We start from the raw sequence: 22,847 nt of genomic DNA on the forward strand, positions 1-22,847 counted from the left end.
AATAAATGTAACTGATTTCTTTGCCGACAGGAAATCCAAAGGGAGCAATGCTTACACATGGAAACGTTGTTTCCAATTGTTCTGCTTTCATTAAAGTTACACAGGTAAGATTTTTCCGCTTCTTTATCCTTTAAAATTCATTGTACTGAAGTCTATCTTTGAGAAAAAGATAAAAAATGCCAACAAAGGAGATTTAAATGTCAGATCAGATCTATGAGATTTTTAGGAGCCTGTTTCCTTTATTTTGTTTGTCAGTTAACTGTTAAGTGAAATGTTTTCTTTCTGTTTCTGTTATGTTCACCTTTTCTTGTGCCCCATTTCCTCATTTAATTATCTGTTTCCTGTTTCTACCTCCCTCATGATCTGTATGTTGATGTGTTTGTATGTGTGTGTGGTTAGGGGTTGCTGAAACTTGGTCCTCAAGATGTCCTCATCTCCTTCTTACCACTAGCGCATATGTTTGAAAGAGTAGTTGAGGTATGCTGGATTTCACACTGCACGTGTGTGTGTGTATTGTAGTTGCCAAAAGTAATTTCCGGCCTAGGAAAATTGACATCTTCACCCTTTATCCAAATAAAGTATTATTAAAAATGTGTTGTGTTGTGCTTGGAGTAAATTCTTTTATTAGTGAGAATGCAATGAAACATGCCAAATAGTGTAGCCATAATTTCTGGCCAGGCTGTCATAAAAAACAAAAAAACAATGAACACATGCAAAACCAAGAGAGAACCTACAAAACTTTAATAATTGATTATGTTGTAGTCAATGTATGCTTTTTTCCTGTGAGCTTTTTGATTTTATATGCATTTTTTTTGCATAGTAAAATAAAAGCCGTTGCTGTAGTATTAATTTTTGCCAAAAAAACAAAACAAAAAGTCAGATAAATACCTTATCCAAGTTTAGTATTTTGCTATTCCCTCATATTTAAAATATTTAAAAAATATAAAAATATTTTCTTGATATTTTGATTGTTTTAAACGAACTTGTAGTGTCATTAAAAACAAATATCTCTTCTGGACATCACTTTTGGCCACTGCTGTATATATATATATATATATATATATATATATATATATATACTGCATATAAAAATGAATCTACATTATATTTTTGTTGAATAACTGTGTTTGTTGTGTGTGTATAGGGTGTGCTTCTGGTCCACGGGGGCAGGATTGGATATTTTCAGGGTGACATCCGTCTGCTGATGGATGATTTGAAGACTCTTAAGCCCACTGTATTTCCTGTAGTGCCCAGACTACTCAACCGCATGTTTGATAAGGTAACTGTTTAGTTATACACACAACAACTGTTAAGGTTGAAGTCTGTGTTTAAATATAACTAAAAATCTTTGCTGATTATACATTCATCTTTGTTTGCGTTAAGATCTTCGGACAGGCGAACACTCCTCTTAAGAGATGGCTGCTGGATTTTGCCACCAGCAGAAAAGAGGCGGAGCTAAGAAGTGGAGTTGTGAGGACGGACAGCATGTGGGATAAACTGATCTTCAGCAAAGTGCAGGTAACCAGATGAAAAGGAGAAAGAAAGAGAGAGTGTGTTTGTGCCCAGGGACAGAACAATCAGATGAAACCATAGAGAACCTATAAAGACTGTTTCCTGGCAACTCACAAATTCAAAAACACTCAGCATCCAACTGTCCAACATTTATAAAGGGAAAAAAAGCAAGGGAAATCATGTCACATCTAAAGGCCCATTCAATCCAAGGACGTTGGATATAAAACAACATATATAAATTTAATTATTACATATAGTAAGAAACCAATTCACAATTGTGAGATTTAAAGTCGCAATTGGCTTTTTATTGATTGATTGATTGATTGATTGATTGATTGATTGATTGATTGATTGATTGATTGATTGATGGATCGTTTTTCAGGCTTTCATAGAAACTCTGCTTCTGCTCTGCTCTGGTGCTGGTGAAAGAAACCTTGCTCCGAGTGATTCTGGAGTGCGATACAGAGTCACTCTTACATTCAAATACAAGTTTTAGTTTGTTTTGCAACAACACAGTACACCAGTATTCAGCCTTGTTATAAATAGATTTATATAATAGAATTCTTCACATGCTTATGTCTCATTTACAATTAATTCTACTATATGGGCCATTCTACAAAATTGTTTCAAAGTCAGAGTTGGAAACGTCTTGAATTTTTTTTTTCTTTTTCCACAAATTTTGTATGTATGCAAATTGTATTATATCCAAGGTACACATTTCTAGTAATTGTGCAGTTAATTATCATATTGTATTTTCATAAAGTTTTGGAATAATTTTCCTCTCCCCAAATTTGTCACTACCGAAACACAATAAAAAATAATTTAATAAGAAGGCTTATATTGACCTATTAATATTTTGTTTACATCTACCTTGTAAATATATTTTTTGCTGTTTTAAAAAAAAGTTTTCACAGGTAAATCAATAACAATTACAATGTTAACAACATTTCAAGTGTAATTTATACGATTTGTTGTATTTTTAACCCAATCTTTCTTTGCAAAAGGCATTGAGTTAATCATACTGATTTCAAAGTTAAGGATTCATTAGTATGAATATACATTGAACCAAACACTATAATAACATCTTAGTTGATAATTCAGTATACTTTAGACAAAACATCCATGTTTTGGTCGTGGCGGCACATTTTCCTTAGTGACAGTAATGTTTTGGTAGCAACCACATCACATTACAGAATTTTAACTCGCATACTAAAACACTACTAAAATATACTAAGATACTAATGATTTGCATAACTGTACTAAAATTTTATTTCCCCCAAATAAATGATTATGTGTTCCTTTTTGTCACTACCAAAACAATGATGACATGTTTTGGTCATGATTGTTTCGGTAGTGACAATTTAAGATACTTTTGAGCCGAGTTCAAAGATGATAATCAGCACATGGTTACCTAGCCCAGTTCTGAACAGTTGTACACACATAAAAACTAGGTTTGGTAGTGACCTCCCTTAAAGTTACACACAGATTTTCAGACTTTTAAACACATTTCCCTCAAAATGATGATACCTATCTATAATGAGAGAGAGGCATTCAGGAATATTTCCTGATCAAAAATGTAGGGGTGTGGTTAAAATCAGTCTCAGCCAATGGACTAAAACACACACTGTTTTGGTAGTGACATGAAAATGCGGGACACATTTTTCTTACATAAAGTTTCATGATTTAAAAATAAAATATAAAATAAATGTTCCCTTTCGTGGTCACTACGTGTTACGTCAGTGACGACGAAATGGGGGTTTCGCTTAGAATCACCTTCGAGTATTACAAAACGAGCCAATGGAAATGCCATGAGTCTGCGGAATTTGCATGCGTAACTCCGCCCTACCTCGTGGGTATGTAAGGAAGTACACTGCAACATGCAGATATGTTTTTGCTTCGTAGCCAAGAGGTCCTCTTCACTCCTGTAGCTTGCATTCTCTGAGTGTCATCGAGTGTTCTTCGAGACAAGCTGCTTTCCAGTCTGTGTTGGTGTCATAGACGATTTCCAGCGAGTTTCACATTCCTGCCTGCTGATCTGTGCAGTGGTTTCTCCCTGGCCATCTCGGCACAGATTGTTAAGTTTCCTCTCACAAAAGAGCTTGCACGGGCACGTCTTTTTAAAGATGTCTCGCCCGTGTGTTTTTGGGTGCGGTCGTTCCGTTCCTTCTTCTGATGGGCATGATCGCTGTCTTGCGTGTTTGGGCTTAGAACACGCAAAGGCAGCTTTCATGGTTGAGTCATGTTCTCACTGTGGGAACATGACCATCGCTGAGCTGAGATTGAGACTCTGTGACTTGTCTAAAGGTAGAGTCCCCTCTGCCACACCCCGATCTGTCCCCTCCACGAGAGGTGACACTTTGGCTGGTGGCCAGGGTGATCTGAGGGTTACGGTGTGGAACACTGCCCTGACGATGCTTCCTCGGGCCACACCCCCCTCTGCAGCTCAGCAACCCGCGAGCTCTTCAAGTGTCGTCGCGGGGCCACCTATGGACGTGCCTCGTGTCGCATTTGGGACTCCAGAGGAGGAATCGGGAGGAATGTCGATCGCCGCATCACAAGGCGACCTGGACTGTTCTGGGGATGAAGATTCGGCTGTGCTGCCGCCCAAGCGTGCCGCACAAGCCCTGAAAAGTGAAGCCAAAACGTCTCGATCGCCCCCCGGTGACTGGTCCTAGTATAGGTCATAAGCCCCGCCTCCCCGTGTTATTCAACGGGACGTGAGACCAACTAAACAATTAAATTACACTTCAAATATCTTTTTTCCAAAGGCGGTTTCTTTCATTTGCTGTCGTTTTTATCACGCTGATGTAAGTTCAAGTGTCTGTTTCAAAAATAAGTTGGTTTTTAGTTAGTTACGTGATGTGGTGGTGTAACGTCATGATTGACAGCTGTGATTGACAGGTTCTCTGAGCGAAGTAGTCACTGAAGCACCAACGGACATTTTTTTCGAGATCTTCGGAGGACTGAGGAGATTGTATTTACTTTATTTTAACAAGCCTCTTGTCGTACTGCAATCAATTTTAAAAAAAGTGTGCAGAATCCACTCTCCCTGAGTGTGTTCTGCGAGAGTGAGGGCGGAGCGTTGATTTCGCGGCTTTACTTCCTGCTCGCTACTGCGCAGGTCTGGTCCCGAGATCGCTACTGCGCAGACTCAAGTTCCAATATGTCAGCGCCATATCGGGACTCTGGCGGCTTCAGTTCTCATCAATAGAAAGAGAGTGAAGGGGCGTCGTTTTTTACAGTCTAGGCTGCCGCCCTCCGGGGTCCCAGCACTGTCCGAGTTGGATCCAGAATTGACGGCTATGCTCTCCCGGGCCGCCGCGAGCATTGGGTAAGCGTGGAACCCTCCACCCTGCCCTGAGCGCTCGCGGTTGGATGATTTGGTTCTTGGGGGCTGCACCCCCCCAGTTCCCTTCTTCCCGGAGGTGCATGAGGAAGTCACGAGATCCTGGAAGGCCCCGTTGTCTTCCCGTGATCGTTCAGCGGCCTCCTCCGCCTTCTCTGCCCTTGATGAGGCTGCGGTCAATGGGTACACTGGGGTTCCCCCCGTTGAACGCTCTGTTGCGATGCAACTGTGTCCGCAGAGTGCTTCGACATGGCGTGGCGACCCAAAGCACCCCTCCAAGGCCTGTAGGTTTTCGTCCATTCTCGTAGCGAAGTCCTACAGAGCTGCGGGGCAGGACGCCACCTCGCTGCATGCCATGGCCATCCTACGAGGCCAGGATGCTCAAGGACATGCACGAGTGCAGAGCTGACCAAGGGCTCTTTGATGAGCTGCGTGCCGCCACCGACCTCGCTATCCGGGCGACGAAGGTGACCGCACGTTCCCTTAGTCAGGTGATGTCCACTAGTGTGGTCCAGGAACGACACCTGTGGCTTAACCTGGCCGATATGAGAGATGCCGAGCGGACTCGTCTGCTCAACTCTCCTATATCCCAGGCAGGCCTTTTCGGCGGCGCAGTCGAGGACTTCGCCCAAAAGTTCTCGGCTGCCCAGAAACAGACTGAGGCTATTAAGCACATGCTGCCCCGGCGACCAGCTGCAGCCTCCACCCAGTCGTCGGCACAGTCGACTCAGTCTGTTCGCCACCGAGGGCGCCCTCCTGCGACTCCTGTCCCTCCCGCTCGGCCCAAGCAGCAGCCTTCACCCGGGCCGCGCCGTGGAGGTGGTCGCAGGAAGGTGCCCCAGTCCGCTCAAGCCCCGCCGCCCGCTAAATGCCAGGCCAAGCGGTGCTCCTGATGTGAACAGCTCAGAGATGGGCCAACCCGTGGTGGAGGCATCTGTTGAGACAACAACATGCCTGGAAACTTGTTCTAAGGGCACTCCAGCCCGTAGAAAGCTGAGGTTCGTCCACGGGGTGAAGGTCTGACGACAGGTAACTGGTAACTGGTACTCGGAGCGTGCCGTCTTGCCATGCCCATGCCTCGGCCCAAGCAGCAGCCTTCACCCGGGCCGCGCCGTGGAGGTGGTCGCAGGAAGGCGCCCCAGTCCGCTCAAGCCCCGCCGCCCGCTAAATGCCAGGCCAAGCGGTGCTCCTGATGTGGACAGCTCAGAGATGGGCCACAGTTCTGTCGAGGAGGTGGTAGCAGGGCCACTCCTTCCCCCGGTGGAGGGCCGGGGGAGAATCTTTTTTTCACCCCAATGTGGTTAAAGACAGAACTAACACCCCCATCCCTGAGCACCCAGAGTGCTCGGATGACAGTGTGCGCCGCTTACGAGCCTCCCCACTTTTGTCCCCCTCTGTCACAGAGCTGGCGGATGGCATTGTGAGCCGCTTACGAGCCTCACCACTCTCGCCCCCCTCTGTCGCCAGAACCCTGTCAGATCAGACACCAGTGGAACGCATGTCCTTACCTGGTCTCCTCTGTCAGTACATGGTGTATGACTGTGCCCCCACACCGGGATGCTCCGCCTCCCCAGTCCAGGCCAGTCATACCGCTTCGCTGCCCCACCGAGGGTACGTCTGTGGCCCCCATGACCCTGCTGGTACAGTTTTTGGGAGCCTGGCTTCAGCTTCCCAACCTGTCCCTCTGGGTCGCCAAGACCATCAGGCTCGGCTATGCGATTCAGTTCGCATGATCACCTCCCCGCTTCAGGGGAGTCCACTACACTATGGTTGGTGACAGTGCCCCTGTCACGCGTGCGGAAATTGCTACCTTACTGGCGAAACGCTACGCTTCGGCTACATGGGGTTCGCATCCTGAATGATCTCGACGACTGGCTGATACTAGCTCACTCTCGAGATCAGGTTTGCGAGCACAGGGACCTAGTGCTCCGGTACCTAGCTCGCCTGGGCCTTCGGGTCAACTGGGAGAAGAGCAAACTTTGCCCCGTGCAGAGGATCTCTTTTCGCAGTATGGAAATTGACTCGGTCACCATGTGCGCGCAGCTTACGAGCGAGCGCGCAGTCACTGCTGACTTGCCTGCGTCACATCCAGAGCAAGAGTGTGGTTCCACTGAAATCCTTTCAGAGGCTCCTGGGGCATATGGCATCTGCAGCGGCAGCCACACCGCTCAGGTTGCTTCATATGAGACCGCTTCAGCACTGGCTACGCGATTGAGTCCCGAGGTGGGCATGGCAACACGGCACGCTCCGAGTACCAGTTACCAGTTACCTGTCGTCAGACCTTCACCCCGTGGACGAACCTCAGCTTTCTACGGGCTGGAGTGCCCTTAGAACAAGTTTCCAGGCATGTTGTTGTCTCAACAGATGCCTCCACCACGGGTTGGGGTGCCATGTGCAATGGACATGCTGCCGTGGGCTCCTGGACAGGACCCCAGCGCCTTTGGCATGTCAATTGCCTCGAGTTGCTGGCTGTACGTCTCGCTCTGCACCGCTTCCATGCGTTGCTCAAGAACCAGCACGTACTAGTCCGATCAGACAATACTGCGACTGTTGTGTACATCAACCGTCAAGGTGGTCTACGCTCCCGCCGTATGTCGCAACTTGCCCGCCACCTCCTCTTATGGAGTCAGAAGCATCTGAGGTCGCTGCAAGCCATGTATATTCCCGGAGACCTGAACTGTGCAGCCAATGAGCTCTCACGGCTTCAGCCCCTCCCTGGAGAATGGCGACTCCATCCCCAGTCAGTTCAGCTGATTTGGGAACAGTTCGGCGACAAACAGGTAGATCTGTTTGCCTCCCACGACTCTCCCCATTGCAGCCTATTTTACTCCCTGACCGAGGGCTCGCTCGGCACGGATGCACTGGCACACAGCTGGCCGCGGGGCCTCTGCAAGTATGCGTTTCCCCCAGTGAGCCTTCTTACACAGACCCTGTGCAAGATCAGGGAGGACGAGGACGATCAGGCAGGTCCTTCTGGTTGCGCCTCATTGGCCCACCCGGACTTGGTTCTCTGAACTCATGCACCTCGTGACAGCCCCTCACTGGCCAATTCCTCTGAGGAAGGACCTCCTTTCTCAGAGACGGGGCACCCTATGGCACCCTCATCCCGATCTTTGGAACCTCCACGTGTGGCTCCTGGATGGGTCGAGGCAGGTTTGAGTACCCTACCACCAGCGGTGGTGGCTACCATCACTTCTGCTAGAGCATTGTCCACGAGACATGCCTATGCGTTGAAGTGGAACCTCTTCGTCACCTTGTGCTTTTCTCGCCGAGAAGACCCCAGTAAATGCCTGATCAGTGTCGTGCTTTCCTTCCTGCAAGAAGGGTTGGAAAAGCTGTCTCCCTCCACCCTTAAAGTATATGTTGCCACTATCGCCGCACATCATGATGCAGTTGAGGGTAAGTCCATTGAAAGGCATGACCTGGTCATCAGGTTCCTGAGAGGAGCGAGGAGACTGAATCCTCCTCGCCCTCCCTCTCATGCCCTCTTGGGACCTCTCAGTGGTTTTAACTGCCCTGCAGAGTGCTCCCTTTGAGCCTTTGCAAGCAGTGGAGCTTAAATTCCTGTCAATGAAGACAGCGCTCCTGCTTGCACTGGCCTCCATCAAGAGGGTAGGGGACCTGCAGGCATTTTCCGTTGACGAAGTGTGCCTGGAATTCGGGCCGGCTAACTCTCACGTGATCCTGAGACCCGGGCCTGGATATGTGCCCAAGGTTCCTACCAGCCCCTTTCGAGAGCAGGTGGTGAACCTGCAAGCGCTGCCCTCAGAGGAGGCAGACCTAGCCTTGGCACTGCTCTGTCCAGTACGCACCCTCCGTGCCTACGTAGACAGAACACAGTGTTTCAGGACCTCAGACCAGCTCTTTGTCTGTTATGGTGGGAAGCTGAGGGGAAAGGCTCTCTCCAAGCAAAGGTTGTCTCACTGGATAGTGAACGCCATTGCTCTGGCATACCAGCAGCAAGGTCGACCGTGCCCCCTTGGTGTGAGAGCCCACTCCACCTGGAGTGTGGCCTCCTCTTGGGCTCTAGCGCATGGTGCCTCACTAACAGACATCTGTAGAGCTGCAGGCTGGGCGACACCTAACACATTCCTGAGATTCTATAATCTCAGAGTGGAGCCAGTATCCTCTCGTGTACTCGCTTCAACTAGCCGGTAACTTGGATCCGCTCAGGTGTCTTCGCTTGCTCGCCATTCCACTCCACGGACTGGATCAGTGCGATATTCTCCTCAGGTGAGTTTCCCCGAGAAACCCTGAGTTCCTCCAGCACTGCTGACACCAATGCCAGAGTTATGCCTCCGGCAGCTTTCGCGATTGGCTAGGTGCCTCCTTGTGCATGGTTCCCCCGTTGGGCGACCCCCACATGTGTATCCCACATGTGTATTTCCACTGTAAGCCTCCTTGAGCATGTGTTTTTCCCTTGGCAAGCCACCTTGCCACCCCTGGGGTTGAAAGATTCCACCGTTCGTGTTCTTCCATATGCACCCCCCTTCCGGGTCATATGTGTATTCTTAAGACCTCCCTTCGGGGCGGGCATTGTGTTGCATATTTCCACTGAGATATGCTTCCCAGTGTACCTTGGTATTCCTGTGATAAGTAGGACTCCTTCGTCCGTGCCAGTCTTACAACAGGGAGCTCAGACTTATGCAGGGCACTGGAAGACAGCCGAGAAGGTGGCGTGATTAGACTGGAACCTCCATTTCGTCGTCACTGACGTAACTCGTAGTGATCACGAAAGGGAACGTCTCGGTTACGTATGTAGCCCTCGTTCCCTGAGTAGGGAACAGAGACGTTACGTCTTCCTGCCACTTTCGCTGTACCGCTGGAAACGCCGGAGTTCAGTCTCGGCTCCTCAGCAGGAAACATATCTGCATGTTGTGGCGTACTTCCTTATATACCCAAGAGGTAGGGCGGAGTTACGCATGCAAATTCCGCAGACCCATGGCATTTCCCTTGCCATTGGCTCGTTTTGTAATACTCAAAAGTGATAGGCTTCTAAGAGAAACCCCCATTTCGTTGTCACTGACGTAACGTCTCCGTTACCTACTCAGGGAACGAGGGTTACATACGTAACCAAGACGTTTTTTTAAAACTTTACTTTTTAAAAGAAATCAAAACTATATTTTTTAAAACAACAATGGAAAAAATTGAAAAAAAACATTTCAATATAATTTTCACAAGTTTTAACAAGTGAAATTTAGGGGTTAGGGTTCGGGACAGCCACCTCCCAATTGAAAGTACACAATAAATGATGATTTTATATTTATTAAACTTATTTATATTTTAAATATTATTGTGGGATTCAATAGATAATAGAAGGATCTTAGTAAACATCTACAATTTGAATACCTAAATGCTTTTTAAATGTGTTTTTTTGGTTGTTGGACAGCAGTTTGCACCAATTCTGTAGAATGGCCCATTTATGTCAGGACCACTATCATCGAATATGATTGACAATTAGCATACAGTTTGGATTAGCGGTATGGTTCTGTTCTGGGCGAGAACTCCCTGCGCATCCATGCAGCCTAGCATGGATAAGAGCAGGGAGAGCAGCAATAACCCCCCTTATGGTAAACAGAACAGAACCAACATGAATGTATTGCAGATATCATTAATTCAAGATTTTAAAGTACAACATAATTCGAGAATTTATTCTGATTCAAGGGGAATCAGAATGCCAAATCCTGACTGATGAGAGGAGGAGCTGGGGATGGAGGAGGGTAATTAGCTCCTGAGAAACGCGATAGCTGCTGATAATACTGAAGGAGCTTATATATGTATACAATGATAGACTTCGTATTCCTATAGGTAGATGTGGATCAGCTGAGAGTCAGCTGCTGATGCGAGCTTGACTAACGTGACCTGCCAGAACTGACACTACGCTTGATATAAATCTGTTATGTCAATCGTGTACTCTTAATACAGCACATATCAGCTGAACTTGCCCAAAAATCTGTCACTTAGATTAAAAAAAGTGATTATGATTTGATTAGTGATTATGATGACTCTAAAATCTCTTTTGTAACTAAACTAAGTATGAACACAACACTATTTAGCCCTCCAAAAACAGAACTATTTTCTGCTAGTGGGTAAACACAACCAAAGTGACTCCTGTGACTCTGCCTACAGGCCAGTCTGGGTGGGCGCGTGAGGCTAATGATCACAGGAGCTGCTCCTGTCTCTCCCACCGTCCTCACCTTCCTGCGAGCAGCACTGGGCTGCCAGGTACACACACACACACACACACACACACACACACACACACACACACACACACACACACACACACACACACACACACACACACACACACACACACACACACACACACACACACACACACACACACACACTTCTGTTCTCATGCTATCAGTTCCCACATCTCATTTAAAGTCACTGTTTTTGTGTGTTGCTTATGTGTTAGTTTTATGAGGGTTATGGACAGACAGAGTGTACCGCAGGCTGCACAATGTCAGTTCCTGGAGACTGGACAGCAGGTAACACATGCAAATCTCACACTAACACATATAACACACAGATACACCTGTTTTAATGAATAAACAGCCTGTACTGTAACACAAACTCTCTTTGTCTCTTGCACTCAGGTCATGTGGGAGCGCCGCTGCCCTGTAATTTCGTTAAGTTAGTGGATTTGGCTGAAATGAATTATTTTGCAGCCAATGGAGAGGGAGAGGTAGGTCACCAGTTATAATGTTGAATTTTAAAGGAATGTTCTTGGTTTATTACAAGTTAAGTGGTCCCACTTTATTTTAGGTGTCTTTCATGTAAAATGCATAAAATGTGGATTGTATAAAACATTTATTTAAATGTTATATAGTTAAATACACTTAATATAAAGTGGTTTCAATTAAGCTTTGTTGACAGCTTTTGTGGCATAATGTTAATAATGAAATGATTAATAAATAAAATAATTTAGGGCACGTTTTCACGACAACGATATGCTTAAATCAGAGAAGTTTTTCCTTTGAGTTTTCCACATACAGACAACACCATTGTCAAAATGATCCCCATTCACACGGATCCACGAAAACGACTAAAAACGCTGTATTCTGCTGCCAGGCCATTAGATGGCGATGAAACACTATAGACTGAACACGTAATACGCATGTGCATGACATCATCGTCTTCAGCGATTCGTGTGTTTGTCGTTGACACGGATACCGTTTTCAAAAACTTGCACTTTGAAACCCGTTTTCAAAAGTTTGCGTTTTCAGGCAAAACACTGTTGTTGTGTAAACGAATGGCCAAAACGCAAAAAAACGTTTACGTTTTTAGTTGAAAACGGTGTTGTGTAAACAGCCCCTTAGACTCCTCTCTCATTTATGTATGAAATATTAACAGATGGAATGGCTAACTCCCAATATTTTTTTAACTTTTGTCATGACAAAAGCAAAGCAAAAATGATGATTTAAAACTACTTTTTTTATTTATACAATTTTTGAGTGGCACAGTGTACCTCACAGTTTACTGGCTGTGTGTGTGTGTCCTCCACAGGTGTGTGTGAAAGGACCAAATGTGTTTCAAGGTTACCTGAAGGACCCAGAGCGAACTTTAGAAGCCGTAGATAAAGACGGCTGGCTGCACACCGGAGACATTGGCAAATGGCTACCGGTGAATTCTACATTCTCTCTCAGCACTTCTGCTCCTTATTTACTCTCAGTCGACAGATCTTATTTTAGTCTCCCAGTTCAGTTCTAATTTAATCAACACCCTGATTTCTGTGAATTTTACCCTTGTTTCAGTGAATCCGATTAATTTTAAATTGAACTGACTGACCATAGTTGGTGACACATTATTCCAATAGTCCACTTGAGACATTCTACTAACTAAAAGTAACTTTGCAACTACTACTCAATTAGAGTATTAGTAGACTGTCTGCTTAATATCTGCTAAATCTTTATTTACCTGACTTGTAGTTGCAAAATTACTTAAAGTTAGTACAATGTCTAAAGTGGATCATTGAAATAAATTGTTACCCATTATTTAGTATTTATTTTACCCTAAGACCACTTTGTTAATAAAAATTATGCCATCTGCATTTACACTACAATTTAGTCTCTTAAGATCACCTGGGTTACATTTTAATTGTCAAAAAATATAGTAAAAACAGTAATGTTGTGAAAATATTATTGCAATTTAAAATAACTTTATATTTACAGGAATTTCTATTTACAGGAATTTAAATATTGATTTCAAAATGTAATTTATTTCTGTGATAGTGAATCTGAATTTTTAGCATCATGACTTCAGTGTCACGTGATCCTTCAGAAATCATTCTTATACGCTGATTTGATGCTCAAGAAACATTTCTTATTATTATCAATGTTGAAAACAGTTCTGCTGCTTAATATAAATATATATACAGTATTTTTTTTTTTTTTTTTTGTGGGAACTCTTAAAAAAAATCTAAAAAAAAATTAGAAAAATCTCACTCACCACTAACTTTTTTAATGGTAGTGTATATTAATGAGTTATGAATGCAAATTACTGATGGGAAAGTTTGCTCTGAACACTGCCTTATTGCATTAACTAGTTCTTGACAGGAGTTATTGTGAACCAGATATTTACACAGTTCTGCATGTGTGTTCACTGAAACTCACACTTGCAACTTCACCAGTTTGCATTAATAATAATTGTAGATAATTAAAGCATATCATGCACAATCTTCCCATATTGTTGCAAAGTTTTTAATATTTTGAAGTTAATACTTGCCTTTCAAGCCAACGGAAGCCTCCACTTTGTGACATGCATTCATTTTATGGTCCATCATTATTTCTTCCTTACTTAATTAGTGAAGCTGAGTATTTATTTTTTTAGAATGGAACTCTGAAGATTATAGACAGGAAGAAACACATCTTTAAGCTGGCTCAAGGTGAATACATCGCTCCAGAGAAGATTGAAAACATCTACATGCGTAGTGACCCTGTGGCCCAGGTCTTTGTACATGGAGACAGTCTACAGGTGAGAAACACACACAGCAGTGAATCAGAGTATATGCTATAAATGAGAGTAAACCCATTCTGGTACTCTTTGCAGGCATGTTTAGTGGGTATTGTGGTTCCTGATCCAGACTTTCTGCCAGGATGGGCAAAGAAAAGAGGCATTGAGGGCTCCTACACTGAAATGTGCAAATCCAAGGTAAACCACTTATTTAGAAAAAATACATTTAAAGGCACAATATGTAAGTTTTTGCCGCCAGAGATCACATTTTCAAAACAATAACAAAGGTGAAGCTCGATGACGCTATGAATGAGAACGGGACGATGGGAGATGTCGTTTTCACCATTCAGAGATGTATGGAATTCACAAATCATGTACACGGATGATTAGTTTTTGTATTACCTGTACGTTTTATCACACTATTTTATGTCATCGTAATGAATTAGCTGAATTTTGAATGGGCTGTAATGTTTGAATGGCCTGTGTCAACCCTGAAGAACTGACACCTGTGTTTAAACAGGAACTGAAAAATGCCATTCTAGAGGACATCATTCGGCTAGGGAAAGAAGCCGGACTGAAGTCTTTTGAACAGGTGAATCTAACAAACACAATTCCCGATAACTTCAACTCTGCCACTTATCACATTTTTACACAATTTATCAGTTTTTAAGCTTAATATTTTTTTTATTGTGAATAAATAATGATCCAGATATCAAAATACAAAAGTACTTGCGCAAGGGTTTTCAACCAGGGTCTGTGGAACCCCTGTGGTCCGTTAACTAAAACAAATATTGTTTTTGAAAATATTCTACATAGCCTATTTCAAAAGGTATTTCTAGATATGGAGAATTTATCTGATAATTATTATTTAATTTGTTATTAAATAATACTTGTAATAAAAACTTTAATGTTATTGATTTTGTTGCTTTTATACTGCATAAAACTAATTTTTTTTTATAAATAACATTAACAAACATTATTACATTATGTAAAACTAGTGTTGACCCGATTTTTAAACCAACTTCATTTTATATTCCGGCAGAATAAAATGAAGTAATAATCTTAAAAATAATGTTAAACTCTCTGTTTAATAATTGTATTTTCATACTTTATTAATGATCAATTTATCATTTTTAAATGAAGTATAGCATTATTTAAGTGACTCATGTTATATTTATATTACTGTGAAATGTAAGCAATTGTATACTAGTTGGTTGAGAGTTTAGATGGAGGATTCAAAAAAGGTTGACAACCCCTGTAAAAGAATGACTGTGTATTCTTTTATCTAATCTGTGTGTTTGTAGGTGAGAGACATTGCCCTGCACATGGAGATGTTCTCTGTTCAGAATGGACTCCTCACACCAACACTGAAAGCAAAGAGAACCGAGCTGAGAAGCCGCTTCAGGGAGCAGACTGACCAGCTCTATGCCAAAATCAAAATGTGAACACTGAGAGTGACTGAACTAGAACACCCCAAAACACGCATACTTGCGATGTGTTGATGATTATAAAGGAGGTGCTCCAGTTCTGTCATGTGATTGCATCAGGACCACTGCAGATGTTGATACTCTTGGACTCACTGAAGCCTAATTGAAGTACTTTTGTCATTTCTACCACTTGGAGGTGCCAGCGTCGTCTCTCAAAAGAGGTGAAGTACTGCCCCTCCAGCGAAGCACATACCGGACATTTCATGAGCTCTGCTGTTCATCTGTGAAGACAATTCAAGCAAACTGGAAGTGAACCACCCCAATGCCTTAGGCCAGTGAATGCCTTGAGTCTAATAATCCAGAACACATGCAAAAAATATAAACCAAAATGACAGGCAGATACTTGTATGCCAAAAACGTGCTGACAGGTTTCTGATTTGTAAACCATGCGTAGATATTTTCAACAAAACCTATTTAAAATATAGTGATTTCCAATAAACTTATGTAAATGGATATTTAATTCACAATGCTTATTATTTAAATGTAGGATCCTTAGTGTGTAACAATGCTTCTGTTATGATAAACCATGTGTTTGACACAGACTCATATTTCCATATCTGAATAAATGATTTCCACTGAAATTGACAGTAGAATGACATCTTAAACTGGTTGTGGTTGATGCTCAGATTCCACTAACAGCCCTTTGAAATCTCGGCCCATCTCAGATGTGCCTCTCTCATGGAGATTAAAGCTTGTATATAGGTTATCTATTTATGTTTTTGTACATCTTTTAATGTATTCTGGTTCATGCAAATTGTGCAAAAGTTTATTTGTAGCATGTGGGTGTGAGACAGAAATAAATTGATGGCATTGACTTTTAATAGTGTTTGGGTTTGTTTTCTTTGACCTAGTTCCTATTAATTCTTTTTGATACATACCTCAAGTGTCTATATTTAGAGAATGTGAATGTTGCACAATATAATATTGGTAATACATTTCCTCATTGGGAATTATTCATCAAACATCAGTATATTATATTATTGCATCTATTTGTGGTAATATAAACAAAGCATAACTACATTTCTGGTTCACAGAATGATCTTGCATGAAAATGAGTGAGAAGAGCAATTCATTTTGAGTTCGATTTTTTATATATATATATGAACATGAAATATATTAACGCTGTACTTTTGAAAAGACAAATATGACTTTTGTGGTTAAAAAAGAAGTTACTGTTTGAAAAGTTCTCAATATTTCTTTCATTGGTGCTATTTTATACTAAAAAATATAGGGGGAAAAGATTCCATGATTACAATATAAAGTGTAGATAAAGGTCTACTATATGACCTGCTACTAAGAGTGCAAGGCAAATGGCTAATTATTTTCATTAATGAAACTGAAAAGACAATACGCATATGATTGAATGAATGGATTTTCTTTAGTTTACGATTCCGTTGTCACTTACTGTTACCTGTGCTTAGGCGATTGATACACCTGAACAAACTTTCTAAAGGCAAACACCCTTCTTGTAATTCAGTAAACTGGTTTCACTGGCTGTCAGTGTCCTACACGGTATATAGACATTGGGAGCAGAAAAACATATTTTCACAACCTATCTAAATATTTGAGATTATAATAAGAGCTAACAAACACCCATTATAGATGCAATTGTTCTTTAGACAGACATCTCTATAATTTCCAACCATCAGTTTATTTCAAAATGTCTTGGTCAGTACTGAATCATTTTGAAACGTCGGTGACACAAACTCTCAGAATCTCAATTAAATATTGACCAATCATCCAGTGCACCACAGAGCTGTTTAATTACATACATAAAATGTACATATTCATGATTGTACAATAAACATGAAACATTTTCTTTCATGTATGCATAATTAGAAATTCATAACGTACACAATGCATGCATGACCTCAACTGAAAGAATTCTTCACGACAGTGATTTTCTCAGGTGACTGATGCTGACCATTACAACAAAAAGAGTGTTGACATTTATGCACTTACAGTGATGGTTTGGACAGTCGTTTGCCCCACAGACTTCAACTTTTAGACCAAAATGTCAATGCATGATCACAATTTTCGGTGGTAGTGGACTGGATGTCACAGATACCTTCCACAGCTTAACTCCATGTAACAAAGTATGTCTGTAAATAATGCATTGATTGTGTCTCCGTGGAAAACTACACATTACATTTCAGAAGTTATCAAAATCTGTTAACATGGCTCAGTGAGAAGCACCAGGAATAGTTCTGATTGTTGTTTGCTTTTCACATTAAAACAGGCACACTGGTTTCCATTCAATTTAAAGTAGTCTCACCATCCATTGCTTTAACTGATTTAATGCCCACCTATGATTCCCATTTAGTCAAACTAGTGCAATAACACATTAAAGTTTATCAAAGTCCCTGATTACTGCTAATTCTGCCACTTTTTTTTTTTTTTACAATTCATTATTATTATATTTTTTATTAGAAAACCAGAGGCAAGCGACAAGTAAATGGTATATAGTCACAAGATGAAAAAGACCTGAGCACCTACTTTTACGTACAACACTTTAAATGCCATTAGGAAAAACATCAACAATAACCGTCCTGAGAGAGAAATCCCAAACTAAGCATGTTCAGCTAATGCTTCTGGTAAATAAGTGGATCTGAAAAAGAGTTTCCCTGTGTAAAAAGTGTCTTACACTTTTAAACTCACCCCCTAAATCTATATCATATGCCTTAAAGTTCCCTTGTACCTTCAAGGATTGAAGTACATCTCTTTGGTGAGCATCGAGACAATGCAGGGGATTTGTTTCCTAGCGTCAAAGTCAGGCATGTTGGAGGTCGACTCAAAGGTGTACGCCACTTTATGGTTGACCCTGGTCATGATCTGCATGAGCTCAAGTTCTTTGCCATACTTTGCCATCATTTCACAGAGAGACTGAATGAACCATGAACCGGTAGTGGTGTTTCTCCAGGAGTAGTAACCTGACAGAGAAAAGAAATACATTAGGAAACATTCCATGCATGTAAATTAGGGCTTTCAAAATTAACGCGTCAAGGCATTCGATTCATTTTTTCAGTTTAACGTGTTCAAAATATTTAACGCAATTAATGCAGCATTAGTTTTTTTCCGACATCCTTTAGCTAGCGTTACATTATATAATCACGCCCCTTATTCATGCAAATGCTTTTAAACCATTCAAGCGTGACAAGAGCATCATTACTCTAAACTTCAATTCCACATAATGCTTCAGAAATCCTTCTTTTATGCCGATTTGGTAGTGTACATTCATTATATTTCTGAAGTTTTCATCTGATACTCAGAGGAAACATTTGTGTGCTTTGTGTGTCTGCACCTGGTACCGTAGAGTACGCATAGAGGAAGTCTGCCTCCACAGGGATCCTCACTGGACCGTCTGAGCTGCTACTGGCGTCAGTCTCCACACCGGGATCCAGCTCTGTACCTCTACAAGCCTGGGTAATTCAGGAGTGGAAAACAAGCACTCTGAGCCAGCTCATAATAAACATCAACCCAGAAAACACACACACACACACACACACACACACACACACACACACACACACACACACACACACACATAAGATGACAGCAGAGATTCAGGATGTACCTGTATGAAGAAAAGTTTAGGCTTTCCCACAAGCGATGGGCAGCGGTCTCCTCTAAACAGGCTAGTTAAGGACTTTAGCTCCAGAGAACCATCAGTGCCAAAAAACACCCCCTCGTCTCCATGACTGAGCATCACACACACTAATGAAGCACAGCGACTGTGGTCGTCACGGGCAACTGAGAGAACAACAAACAGCCATGTTACAATTGGTTACAATTCAAATGGTATAAAAAGCATAATGTTCAATTAACATAACATTTGGATATTGGCATCTGATTCAAATTCATTTGGTAATTTTTCAGTTATAACATCAACACGCTTTTTAAATAATTACTTAATGCCCTGATCGCAATAACAAGATTTAAGATTTTAAGATTACTGATACTGAGGCAGAAAGCTGAGAGACAAGATATAAGAATTCATTTAAGGTTTGTGCGGACTGAGTGTAATATGAATACACCATACCTGCTGTTAAAACCTGCTTAATCTGCATTACTGTCTGGTCATTGTAAACTTTCACAGTGTATCCAAGCTTTCGAAACACATTCATTACGTTTCCTGCATCTACATCAGTGCCATTGCGTTGGTTCATGCCTGTAGGAGGTGAAGAACAGGTAACCATCACTCTATTACATATAACAGATTTTTTTTAAATGACTTAAAAAGGTTTAAGACTAGAGAAACACAATATATTCATTACATTGTTAATTGATATTAGTGATTCACACTTTCACAGTTATGGCCATCAGTACTATGGAGACCTTGCATCTCCATTTTTCGTCTTTTTTTAATAAATCATTATTGGTCACCCTTTATGTCTGACTGTGGGTATAACATTTAAAACCAATCATTTACAAATGTTGATTATATGTATAAAAACCATATATTTCAGGTTTATTGCAAAATATGCATGAATTATGCACATTCATAGTGCTTTATGGGAGTGGGCGGAGCTAAAGAGCTCTTTTGGAGCATGTTGCTTTTTTTGACTCTCTGATTGGTGTCATTTTCTGTACAGCATCATAGCTGCACACAGTTTGAACAGTCTCTGCTTCACTGCTTGTTTGCAATGCAAGGGTAAATAAAGAATTGGTTCTTTAACTTTGAATAAGTACAGCATTTTCTTTACTCAAGAAACACTATACATATATAAAGGCTAATGTTTTATGTATTTGAGGAGCAGAGAAGGGTGTCGTAGTCCAGCATTTGTCATCGAGTCACAGCCAATACTGTCATAAATAGCCTGTGCGTAGCATAGCTACATAGCTACATTAAACTTTCTAAGTTGAATATATGCATAATATATGCACTTATATTGCCTCAGATTCGGTCGGTCCAATGACGGACAAAACATGTATGTCCGAAATCCACTGGTCAAAAAACTCCTAACTCCATTTGAGCTTGATTTTGGGTAAAATGTCAACAATAAAATGACACATGCAAGTGTCTGACCACATATAAAAGCATTAACTTTGACAGCGCAGTGTTTAATTATTTAAAAAATATGGTGTTTTTTTCCTTTTCCTGAAAAGTAGCGTTTTTGGAAATACAAGGTTTCCACCTGACAAAGATGATATACATACACACAAAACACACACACACACACACACACACACACACACACACACACACACACACACTCTACAGGTATATAAAAAAAAAAATAAAAAAAAAAAAAAACTGTTAAGACATTAATTTTGAGTTCATCTAAAGATTACATTTACATATTCTTATTACATATAATACATGTATATTATTTTATTTACTTTGTTTAATGCATGTAGAGGCCATAACATTAATAAATAGTCATACACTACTAAATTTGTTCACTGTTCCGTTCATAAGTAAATGCATTTCAACAATCATCTGAGTTTGATGAGCATTCAAACTGACAACTTTCACAAAAACAAGACGACTGACAAGTGTTACCTGTCTTGCGATCAAAGTTCTTGTTGTTGATGATGACGCAGTGCCCGATGTTGGGGTAGTTCAGGCTGTATCTGAAGACATGTGACTGACCCTTAGCGTCCACCTGCATGGGCTGCAGTCCAGATGCCACATCTGTACCAGGACTGGACAAACAGATGCATGAATCAGTTAGATGAAACTGTAGCTACTATAAATGGAAGACATATTAAATGAGATTAAGCAGATGTTTGTATGGGTCTGTTCTTTACTTCTATGTTTTATTTATTTAGCAGTAACCGTAATATTCATGGAAGTTAATGGATTAAACTTATAATAATCATAAATATTATTATATAATAATAAACGTTAAATACATCCCTTCACGTTATTAGGCCTAAATGCTAAAATAAACAAGTAGAAACAAACCAGTCTATATTTAAACACCATGGTAACAAAAAAGAAAGCAATTGTTAGGGAATTTAATACTGTTTTTGAACTGTCAATCACTTCTGAAAGCTGCATAGCAACAGTCGTCACTATCATCTTACTCTGTTGAAGCCTGGCTCCGCGCGTCCACGACGTCTCCGTTCATCTCCAAACGTTTAACGATCACTCTTAAAGACAAAAAAGGTTTCCTCTCCACCAGGAGAAGCTGTTATACGTGTAACTGGAGGCGTACAACGTGTTATAACGGGTTTTCAGCTGAATGAGCACCGAACCAGCATGCCGGATGTCTTTTCTCTGTTGTTTGTTGTTTCGCACGACCATCCAATGGGAAGCTGCGAAGAAGAAAAAAACAGAAATAAGACTTAGGATAGTGTGCTTTATTGAACAACATATAAATGCAAAAGGCAGCGTTAGCAAATATATTAACTAGCAAAGTCAAATACAGTATTAACATAATGGCTGTTTCAAAACCTAGCGAGCTGTCTTCCAGTGTTCCAAACGTGCAAGTTCACAAAGTGCCCTACAACGCGGTCAAGGTGTAAAGGTTTAAAGACAAAGCCATTGTAAAGAAGGTCAAGTCCCGCTTGCCCCGCTAATGCATCAAAAATACATTCGAGACATAATTACAGCAAAGAATGAATGCCTATTAAATGAACTATTCTAGTAACGTTACACAAGTAAATCCACGATTTTTTTTGGAATGCAGAGAGTCTATTTTAATATATGTCATACTATTGAAACTATGCATCCGTATGCATGGCGTTTCTTTGTCTGCTTTTGGGCGTGTAAACGGATAAGTAAAGATTGACATAAAAAACAACCCCTAAAACATTAATGTCGGAAAAACAATGGCAACTTACTGACCAAAAATTGGAGAATGTCCTGTAATTGACAGCTTGTAATGTACAAGATTCCGACGACAAAGCGGTTATTGTGTATCCAGGAAGTGTGCTGAGGCGACACCTCTAGCTCTACAATAACTCGAAGCCCTTGCGCTTGGCTATTGCTCTTCAATATCGCCCTCTGCTGGGTAGATATCTTCTATACGTACACATTCTGCCACATGAACAGGAGCCTCTGAGTTCTGTATGTCTGTAAAGCCCGCGTACAGGTACAGAGCCATTTGAACCATGCCCGTTGATCACGCCTCTTGTGTAGTAGAAAATACAGGGCAGACTCCCCAGACTAATAATCTTAAAAGATTGAGCTTGGTCTGGTGATAGCCAGACTAGTCGAGGGCCAGAGTTGAGAACCCCTGTTTTATACCACTGACATATTTCTAACCTTGATTATTCTGAGAGAGAGAGAGAGAGAGAAAAAAATCATCCCTGCTGCACAATGTACATTGCATTGGGAGTGGGAGTGGTCCTGTGTGTCTACAATGCAGTTTTATAGGCGTTTCTCAGACTTGCAGCCTTTGGTACGACTGGGTACATTAATTTAAATAAAATTATAATGTGCAGGGATAAATTATTTATAATAAATGATTATGTGTAAGAGTCTGTCGATTTAATAACGCGATGCTTCAGAACGCATATGATTCTGCGTCATTAGAGAAGAGAAACGATGCACTCACGAGATGCAGGGCCGGATTACCCAATGGGCATTATGG

At 41.6% G+C, this 22,847-nt stretch overlaps 2 protein-coding genes across 3 annotated transcripts in view; one reads left to right on the plus strand and one right to left on the minus strand.

The window, feature by feature from the left end:
• The window catches only part of acsl1a (acyl-CoA synthetase long chain family member 1a), a 33,180-nt gene extending 17,049 nt beyond the window's left edge, over positions 1-16,131 (plus strand). For both annotated transcript variants that reach the window (XM_079858227.1, XM_079858228.1), the window contains exons 10-21: positions 31-104; positions 400-477; positions 1,145-1,279; positions 1,384-1,518; positions 10,988-11,083; positions 11,283-11,355; positions 11,464-11,552; positions 12,374-12,490; positions 13,697-13,840; positions 13,916-14,017; positions 14,340-14,411; positions 15,124-16,131. In XM_079858227.1, coding sequence (XP_079714353.1) covers positions 31-104; positions 400-477; positions 1,145-1,279; positions 1,384-1,518; positions 10,988-11,083; positions 11,283-11,355; positions 11,464-11,552; positions 12,374-12,490; positions 13,697-13,840; positions 13,916-14,017; positions 14,340-14,411; positions 15,124-15,264 — 1,256 coding nt within the window. In that variant the 3' untranslated portion in view covers positions 15,265-16,131. The remainder of the gene's footprint in view (positions 1-30; positions 105-399; positions 478-1,144; positions 1,280-1,383; positions 1,519-10,987; positions 11,084-11,282; positions 11,356-11,463; positions 11,553-12,373; positions 12,491-13,696; positions 13,841-13,915; positions 14,018-14,339; positions 14,412-15,123) is intronic.
• An 802-nt stretch (positions 16,132-16,933) lies between these two features.
• On the minus strand, positions 16,934-22,256 carry casp3a (caspase 3, apoptosis-related cysteine peptidase a). Its single transcript, XM_079851540.1, has 7 exons — positions 22,100-22,256; positions 21,337-21,567; positions 20,810-20,952; positions 19,346-19,474; positions 18,881-19,056; positions 18,608-18,725; positions 16,934-18,236 (listed from the first exon to the last, which is right to left on the minus strand). Exons 2-7 carry the CDS (start codon positions 21,378-21,380, stop codon positions 18,007-18,009), a joined length of 840 nt encoding a protein of 279 aa, XP_079707666.1. The 5' UTR covers positions 21,381-21,567; positions 22,100-22,256; the 3' UTR covers positions 16,934-18,006.
• Positions 22,257-22,847: the final 591 nt, after the last annotated feature.

Source organism: Squalius cephalus, assembly GCF_949319135.1.
Source record: "Squalius cephalus genome assembly, chromosome: 2".
Taxonomy (NCBI): Eukaryota; Metazoa; Chordata; class Actinopteri; order Cypriniformes; family Leuciscidae; genus Squalius; species Squalius cephalus.